At 40.9% G+C, this 11,803-nt stretch overlaps 1 protein-coding gene across 3 annotated transcripts in view; it reads left to right on the top strand.

Moving 5' to 3' along the window:
- The window catches only part of Slc35b3 (solute carrier family 35 member B3), a 24,564-nt gene that overhangs the window by 8,394 nt on the left and 4,367 nt on the right, over positions 1-11,803 (top strand). For all 3 annotated transcript variants that reach the window (XM_026783155.1, XM_005355065.2, XM_026783154.1), the window contains exons 4-8: positions 4,302-4,456; positions 5,754-5,861; positions 7,853-7,950; positions 9,988-10,080; positions 10,491-10,602. In XM_026783155.1, the coding sequence (XP_026638956.1) occupies positions 4,302-4,456; positions 5,754-5,861; positions 7,853-7,950; positions 9,988-10,080; positions 10,491-10,602 (566 nt within the window). The remainder of the gene's footprint in view (positions 1-4,301; positions 4,457-5,753; positions 5,862-7,852; positions 7,951-9,987; positions 10,081-10,490; positions 10,603-11,803) is intronic.

The following is an 11,803-nucleotide window of genomic DNA, read 5'->3' as shown; positions in this document are numbered from 1 at the left end:
TTGATTTTGAGCACTTTGAGTAGAACGTTGACCATAGGTTTACCATCTAGAGACTTGATTTGAGCACTTTGAGTAGAACGTTGACCATAGGTTTATCATCCAGAGACTTGAATTTCTTGATGTGGATGTCTTCTATTACTAGTTTCTTACGAGTTTTAGTCATGAAGGGGTATTGACTTTTGTCTGTGATATTTTCTACATCTATTGAGATGATCTGGTGATTTCTGTCTGTAAGATTATTTATGTGGTGTATTACATTGATTTGTGTATATTGAGCCAGCCCTTTTTCTCTGATATGAAGCTACTGTATCTGTTAAATCCATTAACCAGTGTTATAGTTTAAAGTTTCCTTGTAGATTTTTAGTTTGAATGACCTGTCTAAAATCTCCCTATTGTACTAAAACTTTAGTGACTTTTTATGTCTATTAATATCCATATAAAATCATGAGCTACAGTGTTTGGTGCCTATTTATTTACAGTAGTTATAACTGCTGTTCAGTTGTTCCCTTTCAGTCTGAGAATCAAAGGATAGAAGTGAACCTACCAAGCAAATGAAAACTGAACATAAGCTATTGTAGTTTTTTTGGTAGCTGATAACTTGAAATCCAATTAAGATACAAGTAATAAAAGTCAGCATATAGTAATAAAGGGAACAATTGAACAGCAGAATCTCTGCAATTGTGGGCTGGGCAGACCTCCTGTGACTCGTTAGATAGTATCCCCTGGTGTCACTAGAATTCTACTTGGAGGGGGCTAGCAGGTGTGTTAGAAGTGTGGCACACACTGCACAGACCTGTACAGACAAAGCACCTTCTGTGCTGTGTAGCCCGCTTGACTGTTCCTCACCCTCATGGAGGGATGCAACTGTGGCTGCCAAGAAGCCTCCGGGGCCTTCAAAGTTCTCAGGTCCTCCAGCAGGCTCTCTGGCGTGTCGCTGTTCCCTAGTTTTAGCCCACCCCAGATAGCTAAGTTTTAAACAGTCAGTTCCCAGCCACTGCCCTCCTTAGGATTCCTCTCCAGCATTGACTGATCTGCCTGAGACATCAGTCTTCCCAAAACCTACCACTGAATTGGAGGCTCTTCCTGGCCTTGTCCCCAGAGTGGAGCTGCCTGTGTCTTCCTCAGCACTGACTTCCCTTTGGATGAGCCTCTGCTCCACCCCCACCCCCATTCCCATCAGAAAACAACCTAGCTGTTTGACTTAGCTCCATTTCTATTGGTGTATCCATCACCTTGAAATAGAATCCTTTTTATATGGCTGTTACTCTGAGGCTGCTGCCTTACCTGAAAGTCCAAGGTTTCTGTTCTTTTAATTGAGGCAGTTTGTTCTTTGGCAGTTTCTCACGTGCATACATACTCTCACCAACCTGCCCAGATCTCTTTCTCAGCCTGGGAGCTTCCCTTCTCCCTACAAGTCCATTTTCCACATTCTTGTCTTGGTTTGGAAATCTGTTTTCCTGAATACCGGAGGAACATCTTTTGTTATGTTAAATCCAGAGTGCTTATTTGAAAATCTTTTAAATTAGTAACCATGTAGATTTGAAAAAATGCTTTGGTTTATCTTTAACGGCATATAAAACAAAATACAGTAATACTGTGACCATAAACAGAAGGTAGTTAGGAATGTGAGCGTGAAATTTGGGGGTAAATGAAGCATGTTCATGCTTTCATTGCATCTAAGATGCATATATTCATGTATCTGTGGGACAGTTAAAAGATAATAAAGACAATCCTGACATTCCATCTTTTATAGAAATGTTTAATGCCTCAACAATCATAGCTTGTTATTTTTCTATATTATTGGTTTGGAGCAACACATAGGTAACTATTCAGTTTTAAATATTCAGATCCATTTACACAAGATTTTTATTGGAAGAATCTAACAATTTTCTTTATAAATTTAATTTTATTTCCCAAATTCTGTTGCTCGTAAATTTTTGCAGCCATTATAGTTAAGTAGTATATCATCTTTATTGTTTTTTCGTGCTCTAAAATTCCATGATAAAATGTGGCTGATGGACTAGAAAGTAAGTAACTATCATTGCTAAGACTAATAGTGAGGGGCTGATGATCCATTATCTCTTGGAAACCGTGGCTTCAGGGTGGACTTGAGGGCACAGCTCCTGTAGTGAGCCAGCCAGATGAGATGTGGTGTGGGCTCGGCGACCTCAGCTTTCTAGCCATGTCACCCTAAAACATTTGAAAGTAAGATAACTTGCTTTTGATTTAAACATAGAAAGACTCTGAAAGATGAGTCTCTAGACTTAAAATCAGTAGTTGTGAACTGAAACCATTTCTTTACGAGGCACAATGTTTAGAGCTTCATCCAGCCGCAGGGCTCCTTATCTTTAATGTACGTGATTTCTGAATTCCCATGATGGTTGTTACTTCTTTCAGCCTTTGACCTGTACTCTGCTTCGTTGATTTCTCTGCCTGGGTCTGCATAAGTGATGCTGTGTCAGTACAAGCACAGGAGTTTAAAGGTGATGGGTTTAAACGGGCATTGCTTCTCTCAGACTCTGTCAAGACACGGGGAGTCTCTGAACTCCCGGCTTGCTTGGGAGTGTGTTTCGGGAGTAACATCACAGCTCTGATGCTCGAAACATGGTTCTGTCATCCCTCACCAAATAACTTTTTAGCCATTGTCTGACTTTGGCATACAGGAAATACACAATTTTGCATTGAAGGACTTTCTTTTCCTCACCATTATTGAAGAAGTTGTTGAGTAATTAAATAGAAACACCTGGAATCCAGGAGGTAGGCTGATGAGATGCAGCTTCCTCATCACCCATGAGGAAACAGGACCTGGAGGAGGGCTGACATTTTTATAAGGTCATGTAGGAAGTTCCTCTAGGGGTTGGCCCGCTGTGGCCCTGAGCTCCTCTCTGCCTGTATCCTGCTTCCGTAACCATTCCTCAGAAGTTTAATGAATGGAATTTTTCCTTTCTGGCCACTGTTGTTTACAGCTGTCTTTGAGGAAATATGGTGACTGTTTTTTATACTAAGCTGGTCAGACTTAGGACAAGAACAGTGGCTGGTCAGACTCCAGGGACACCGAGGAAGTACAGTGGTAGTAATTGAAGGATACCCGTTCTTGACAGTGGATTTTAAATGGTGGCTCCTACATTAGAACTTAAGTAGGAAAACCTCAACACTGAAAGGTCAAATAATGCATTTCAATAGAATTTTCCCCACAAATTAGTGTACATCTACTCATATAAAAGATGTAGAGCGTTGGAGGTGTAGCTCAGTTGGTAGAGTCTTTGCCTAGCATGCCTAAGGCCATGGGTTCACCACCAGCACCACTTATAGCAGGCTTGGTGGCACATGCTTGTCATTCCAGCACTCAGGTAGTAGATCGGAAAGCTCAAGGTGTCCCTCAGTTACATATGGCATTTGAGGCCAGCCTGGGCTAAAGATCCTGTCTTTAAAAAAAAAAAAGTTAGAGGAATTGCATGCCTTTGTGCCTGATTTAAATGCCAATACAAATGCATAAATGTAAGTAGGTTATATCTAAGTTTACAGCATAATCAAATTATGTGACTAATGCTTTTTTGTGTCCATCATACAGTATGCCACATTATTACTTTAAACCATTATTGACTCCTCAGATATATGCCCATACTAATGACTTCCTAAAGATACCAAATTCAAAATCTCCTTCAGGCAAGCCTGGCAGAGCCAGAATTAAAAGTGTAGAGGTTACAAGGACAGCATCAGAAACATTACCTGAAGCTGGTTATTGTAACATGGAAAATAGAGAACACTATAGTAATAATCATGTCTGGAGTTGTGAAGCTCCTGCGCTTTCTCTAGAAAAGGTCTTTGACTGTTCTAGTGGTTACAGTTTTCCTAATTCTGGATGGAAAGTTAGGAAACTAAAGGAATTTAAAAGTTAATTTACAACGTTAGTGATTAGGGCCTTTTTACCGTTGTAGAATGGTAAAAGCCCATATTTTTTTCATCATCTCTCACTTATTCATTAAATCAAGATAGTTGTTGTCTATACCTCGAGCTACTATAATAAAATCTTTGATCAGCATTTATCCATCAGCTAGAATCCCAGTGAGTCTCTTACTGTTATGCACACAGTTGAGATACCTCATTGATGATTTAGCAAAGTATATTGTGATTTTTGTCAGTGTACAAGTAAACAGTGGTACAATATGAAAAAAAAATGATTTTTAATGTATATTCCAGAAACATTAACCAGAAATAGAGAAGCACATTGTAAGCCATCATCTTTAAAGTACTATGAAACCGGGTCCCACAATGAAGGTTTTAAAAATTGTCTCTTCCAGAATACCAGGAAAAACCTACATGATAATAGCTTTTCTAACTGTGGGTACTATGGGCTTATCAAACACTTCCTTGGGCTACCTGAATTACCCCACCCAAGTCATCTTCAAGTGCTGCAAACTGATTCCTGTTATGCTAGGAGGAGTTTTTATTCAAGGTACAGTAATGACATGTTTTGTACTGTTTGAAGCGCGCAGCTGTGTTGTGGCATCTGGCATTAGGAAAAAAGTAAATGTCCACAACACTGTTTTTGAGCATTCTAGATATTGTGATAGTAAAGCATCTTATAAAAACAGGGTGTCATAAAAATATTGCTATTTCTCTAACATACTGTAGTATTTGAATTCATAATTTGGACATGAGAGAAAAGCCATTATTTTATTACTTTATCTTGGAACTTAATGCATCCCATATTCACAGAGTGAAGCCCATCTGAGTGGGCCCACTTCTTCCCTGACTGAACTGGCTCTGATGGTTTAGAGCAGCTGAGTCGAGCTGGATGAAAAGAGGAGGCAGCTGGAACAGTAGGCATTGGAGCAAGTTGTTGCTTAGTCCCTGTCTTGAGGCTCTTCCCATCATGAAGGGCTCGGGCAGCCTGCTCTCAGTATGTGCATCAAGATGCCTTCCTGGGTTGACCTTTTACAATGAAAATGTGTCAGCACCTCACTCAGAACACAACAGAATAGTGGTTCATATGGAAATAAAATACCTCAGTCTCTTTTAAAAATTCTTACTAGGCACATGTATTTCCTTAGAATCTTTACCAAAAGTTAGAATACATTAGGCAGAGGGAAATGGGTGAATTCTTCCCTGCCTAACTGTCTTCACATAGTGTTCATCAGCTGAAACGGTGTTTAGCATAGCCAGACCTCTTCCCTCTGTAAACTGACAAGCTGCAGGAACATCTGTAGCCTTGTAGTTATTTTATTACACATTAACTAAAGGACAAACTCGTCTCTCCACATAGTTAAAATTGGGTAGTGTGCCTTTTACTTTTGTCACTTTTCACCAAACTGCAGCCACACACTGTAAGGAAGCTTTGGTCACCAGTAGACTGTGTATGCATTTGATCCCATGAGATAAGGTTGCCCAGTGACATAGCCATCTCGGTCTGTTTTCGTGTGATGACGTCAGACAACAGCATCCCCCTCGGGTGCATTTTCAAGGCATATCCTCACCATTAAGTGGTGCGTGTGTGTGGTTTTGTTTTATGTTTTGGTTTTTTTTTCTTCCTGTCAGATAAAATAAGATCTCGTTCTGTCTTACAAGATCATGGAGTGCCTGATTTAGTCTTAACTCACCTGAGATTGCTGTGCCTTGATGTGAGTGTTCTTTCTGTTTGGGCATTAGGCATGAACAGCACATCCCAATTCTGCGTGGTGGGGCGCTGTGATCTGACAGTAGACTAGGTAAGTATCTGTAGAATGAGCCCGGTGTCCTTTTGTCTTACACAGGGAAGCGTTACAATCTTGCAGATGTGTCTGCTGCAGTGTGCATGAGCCTTGGCCTGATCTGGTTTACCCTGGCTGACAGCACAATTGCACCAAACTTTAATCTGACAGGTGAGGAGTATGTTTGTATTCCTAAATTGTATAAGCATTTTATTTTGAATAAGAATTTGTACGTTTTCGTGAGGACTTTAAATGATGCTGTGAGGTCGGTGAGTTTCCTACCTAAGGAGGCTTTCAGAGTTTCCTGCCTGTAGTAAAAGTAGCGGTGCTCTAGGATGTGACACTGTTGTAGGGCCTGACAGGAGGCTCCCGGGTAAAGCCTTCACTGTCGGAGACAGGAGAGCTGAGATGTGTATGCTGACCTGCGCATACATGCAGGAGGTGTGGGGAAGTCACAGTGCAAATATGCATAGAGCTGTGACTCTGGCTTAGCGTTTCCTCCATTGTGGGCTATGCCTTTTGTCAATTAAATTTAGATTTTTCAAAAGACAGGTAAGTATTAGAATATGTCCATGGAGAAGAATAAGCATTAGATTTGTGTTTTTATTTTCATAACCATGCAGATGAATCAGAGGTTCTCAACCTGTGAGTCATGGTCCCCTCAGAGGGTCTAATGACCCTTTAACAGAGATCGCAAAGCAGATATCCTGCATAGCAGATATTTACATTATGATTTACAGCAGCAAAATTACAGTTATGAAGTAGCAATGAAGATAATTTTATGGTTGGGGTCACCACAACATGAACTGTGTGTTGAAATAGAACCATTGGGCCTCTGGGGCAGCCCTCTCACAGCCACAGTCCTGAGGGAACTTGCTGCCTCAGCTTCCATGGAAACCTCACTGCTTAACTTCACACAGTGCTTATGGTCGCAGCTATTGCCTTTAGGATCAAGAATTATCAGGAAATCTTCATTTTTCCCATCATAGACTGTTACATCAAGTGTATACTTGAGAACAGACATCATCGACTCTTCTAGCTATAAAAACAAAGTTTAGAAGGCACAGATTTGCAGTGAATTTAAATGGTGTAAAAATGAGGCCGAGAATGAGTGAATTGCAGACCCTTTACGCTCTCCCATAAGATGGCGAGAACACTGGCTCATAGAGAGCTGGTGGGGGGAGAGATGGTAGAGGATGTGGGAACAACTTTCCGTGCTGTTTGAAGCTTGACTGTGCAAGACTTTGACCTAACCTGTTTTCCGGTTACCAATGCTCCCATGTGATTGGCAGCTATGTATTATTTCATTTTACACACTCTATCCTCATCCTGTTTAAAATTAACCCTTAAGAAATCAACCATTCTATGTTTTGGAGTTCCAGATATACAGTGTTTCCCGCTGCATATCGGATATTTGCATACGATTCATAACAGTAGCAAAATTACAGTTACAAGTAGGAATGAAATAATTTTATGGTTGAGAGTCACCACATGGAGGCCTGTATTAAAGGGTTACAGCATCAAGAAGGTTGAGACAAGAAAGCCTGCAAGCCCCCACAAAAAAACAAAGATGGAACTGTGACACCCGTTCCTCTGCATGTGAAGCTCAGAGGCAGCCGGCCTGTCCTCCTGCACACCTGCATGCTGCTTCCCAGGAGAAAATGCTATCACCTAGACTCGATTCCGTTGAACCTGTCACTGCAGCGTGTGACAACGTAATATTGTCCACATTATCCTCATGGACATGAAAGGGAGGCTTGCTCGTGTGAAGAGTTCCCAAGACAGTTTGGCTGGCAAGCTAAGAAAGGCATTGCTCTAGGTGCCTCTGAGACAGTGTGGAACTAAAGGGTTGGGCATTCCATTGTTTCTCCAGATCCTGAGTCTTAGCTGCACTTTCAAGAGACACTGCCTAAAAAGTGTGGACTTTATTTGGCACGATGCTGAAGTAAGATTCTGGTGGTAGCATTAGTTTATTAGTGTCTGTCTTTTTTATATTAATATCATCACCTATGTGCTTACAAAACAAGTTATAAATCAGAATATTCAGCATTCCAGCCAAATGGGATTGACAGTCGGCTTTTGATTTGTAGCCCAGTTAAACTTCGGGCCAACCTTGCTTATAATTGATATGCTTAAAGAGGATCATTGTCTTCTCCCTAAAGGTGTGATGCTTATCTCCCTGGCACTGTGTGCAGATGCTGTCATCGGGAATGTCCAGGAGAAAGCCATGAAGCTGCACAATGCTTCCAACTCTGAGATGGTGAGCACCCCAGTGCTTCCCTCCTGTCTGGAAGGTGCATGGCTGATGTTATTAGATGGCCATGGTGTCAGAGACTCTGTGCATTTCAGTCCACTGTATCCTTCCCGGAAACATAATGCTAGCAATAGTGTGGAAGGTTGGAAGAGAGCCCAGCACTGCTAATAGCTTGTTGTATAACTGATCAATATTTTTCTTGTTGATTTCTGTAATCTTTTATCTGTTAAAAGAAAACTCTTTGTGACATTGTTTTCCTTCTGTTTGTATTTCTCTTTGTGTTGCTCTCAGTGTGGAAATTTATAGTTCTTATTGGTCCAACTTCTCTTTTTATTGTTGGCTTCTGGCTATGTGTCAAAAGGCCTTTCCAACTCAAGATTTTCACCCATGTTGCCCAGTAGTTTTATTATTTCCATTTTTTATTAAATAAATCCTGCTAAAACCCAGTTCTGTTTACTGAACCACCCCACCCTTCCCACTTGTGACTTCTTTATCTCACATCCTTACACAGGGGTCAGAATCGAATTCTCTAGTATTGATTTCTGCCTCAGCCCACAGAAACTTGAACAGCTTCATGAATTTCTCATCGTTAGGACTAACCACTTTTGTTCCTTTTCAAAAGAACTACCAGCGGTTACTTGTGGGTGCTCATACCCTTACATAAATCAGAAACCCCTCCTGGGATCGTGACTGACGTTAGCATTGAATTATAAATTAGTTTAGGGGCATGGCTTCTGTATGCTTGATTCTTTTGGTGTAAGACTAAGGTATGGCTTTCCTTTTATTCAATTATCTCTTTAAAATATTTTTTGTTTTATTTTTAATTGTATAATATTAGTGTGTGTGTGTATGCATGCATGAGTAAGTGTAGATACCATCAGAGGTCAAGATTCCCCTGAAGCTGGAGTTACAGACAGTTGTGAGCAACTCATTTTGAGTGCTGAGGACCTAACTTTGCAATCCACCTTCTTAATTCCTGAGCTCTCTCCAATCTCTCCAGGTGTTCCTTTTAAATGTTCATTAGATTTAAAAGTATTCTTCAGATTAAAAATCTTCTGGTTTTGTTTTTATATAGGTGTGTGTGTGTGTGTGTGTGTGTGTATGTGTGTCTCAGACATTGCAAGCACACTTGCTTTGTTATTCACATAGAACACACTGCATTGAAGACATACAGGAGTAAGTTTCCTATTACTGTCTGGGCACAGCATGGGGCATCTTAAATGACTTCTCAGTAGCAGGAACCTGAACCTTGATAGGTGTTTGTGTCACTACTCTTCATGGCTGAGGTAAAGATGACCTCAGAAGTGAGACCATGCAGGTCACCTGGAAACTCAAGGTAGCACATAGGGCAGCAGGCTTTAAACTGAAGCCTCAGTTGTATCCTAGGTTACACCATAGCTCTCCTTTGGGCCAAATTACAACCTCAGGCTTCAGTTGAAAACTGGGTGATAAGCATGGGATTAAGATTAGGTTAGCTGTGAGAGTCAGGAGAGTAGCCCACATACAGAGTAGCATAGCTAACCTGTAGCGAGCATTTCAGTCAGAAACTGGAGGTCCCCTTGGGGGAGTTAATAAATGAGTAAAAGTGAGTGGGGAAACTAGAGTGGTGATTTTCCTGTCTTTTGAAAACTCCAGTGTCCAGGACATTTTTCCTATCTTGTAAGTAACTCTAAGGATTTTGTCATATTTATGTTTATAGAATAAAATTAAAGTCTGCTTAAATTTAACAATCCAGAAATGAGTAAAATATGAACATAAATGGAAGGTTCCATATGGCCATGGATTTTTATTACATAATAGTGTGTGTGTGTATGTGTGTGTGTGTGTGTGTGTGTGTGTGTTTGCATGTATATATATATACATCTGTATTTGGTATTAATTCATAGCTATTTCTAGAAACTTCAGCCATAGGGCAATGATAATATCACTTTTAAAATGTTTTGTTTTGTAGTATTGAGTAGATTAATTGTTCCGTGTGTTCAAACCTTCAGTGTCCCCTCTGGTGTGACAGTCATTTCTGTGCTTTACTTCTGCCTCCCCCAGGTTCTGTACTCATACTCGATCGGTTTTGTGTACATTCTGTTGGGATTGTCCTGCACGAGTGGACTAGGCCCTGCAGTGGCATTTTGTTCAAAGGTAAACACTAATCGCATTTTTAAAAGTAAACACTTTACACTTAATAATTTTCTCTCTACTATTTTTGCCTAGTGCAAAAAAAAAAAGCTATTGTTAATAAATAATTTGGTCACTCTTCAAATGCAACATTCCAGATCAGAAATGAAGATCTTAGAAATGATTGATATTTAATTTTTTATCCATTCTCTACCCTGTAAGTGAATTTTTGAGAAGTTTATAATGTACAAATCAAGGGTTTTTCATTTCATCAATATTTTCCCATTAAATAAAAACTAAATATTGTTTGCTTGGCTGCATTGTGGAATGACTTATTACTGCTCAAGAGGCTGATTCAGTTCTGTGGCTTGATACCATAGGATACCTCAGGGCTTGCTTTGTGTTTTCCTAACAGGTCATTTTTCTTCTTGCAGAACCCTGTTCGCACCTATGGCTACGCCTTCCTCTTTTCCCTCACTGGATACTTTGGGATCTCCTTCGTTCTGGCCCTGATTAAAATCTTTGGTGCTCTTCTTGCTGTAACAGGTAGGAGACTTGTTTAGATTAGGAAGTAAACACTACAGTTTTCTCATGTGCTTACAAACACAAGGGTATGACCTCGTGCTTAAAAGGAGTACTGTTCTCCAGCTTGTGCTATGGTAGCTTGTTTTGTCTTTTAGTTTCAAAGAAAATGATGTTTGGTCTTAATTTCTCATTTCAAAGATTGCATTTTTTTTTTCTTTGTGCAGTGCTGAGGCCAGACCCTTGGCCCTCAGCATGCTGGGCACGCACTCTACCACTCGGCTGCACCCCAGCCCTGAAGGCTTCATTTTTATGTCAAATATATACATTTTCATGAAAAACGTTAAGCACATTAGAAAAATTTGCTGTAAAACTATGATGGAATGAAACCCCTTCAGGGAAAACACTACCTTCATATACTTTTAATTGATTACGGAAATTCCACTCTTCTTGCACTTAAAATATGGCAGGTGCATTTTATAGTTTGCAAGGCTTTCACTGGGATGTTTGTTAGCACCAGCCCCAGATCACGTTCTCGCTTCCGCAATGATGACGTGTCCGTGCCTGACACTAGAGAGGACTGCAGGTTGTGTGTGATGTGTTTGGGAAATGCATAGCAGTGAGGGGAGCCAATGACTGTCTACTGCATCGCTCTCCAGAGCTGCAAATGCGCATTCACCTCCACGGTGTAGGCAGAAATATTTTCACTGTCAGATAAGAGGCGGAAATAGGCATAATTGTGGCTAACAGAGAGCCCTTCCTGTGTACGAGTCACCATTCCGAACAGAAGTCTCACCGCAGTCCATGCGCTGTTACTTTTCTAATCCATGCCCAGATTTAAACATGAATATGGAAAAGTTAAGGGCTTGGGTGACAACTTGCTAGAATCAAGATTCCAGGCAAAGCTGTCTGTCTCCACACCTGCATCTTCACTGCACCTCCTTGGTTGGCATGGTGAGAGACTGGGTGGTCCTCAGCACCCTCCTACCCTCGCATCCTCCTGTGTGCTGGGCAGCAGGATGGATGGAGTCTGAGAAGATGAAAGCCATAGGGTCCTCTAGTGGAAGCTTCCTCAGGATGCTGTACTCCTCGAAACAACACATTGATCTTTTTTTTTTTTTTTTTGGCCAGATCCTGAGACTTATGTAGGGGAGACAGGAACATAGGCCCGGCTGAGTAGGTCTCCCAAAGGCAGGAACATAGGCCCAGCTGAGTAGGTCTCCCA

The sequence above is a fragment of the Microtus ochrogaster genome, chromosome 16 (genome assembly GCF_000317375.1).
Source record: "Microtus ochrogaster isolate Prairie Vole_2 chromosome 16, MicOch1.0, whole genome shotgun sequence".
NCBI lineage: Eukaryota > Metazoa > Chordata > Mammalia > Rodentia > Cricetidae > Microtus > Microtus ochrogaster.
This window is presented reverse-complemented; position numbering and strand designations above follow the sequence as displayed.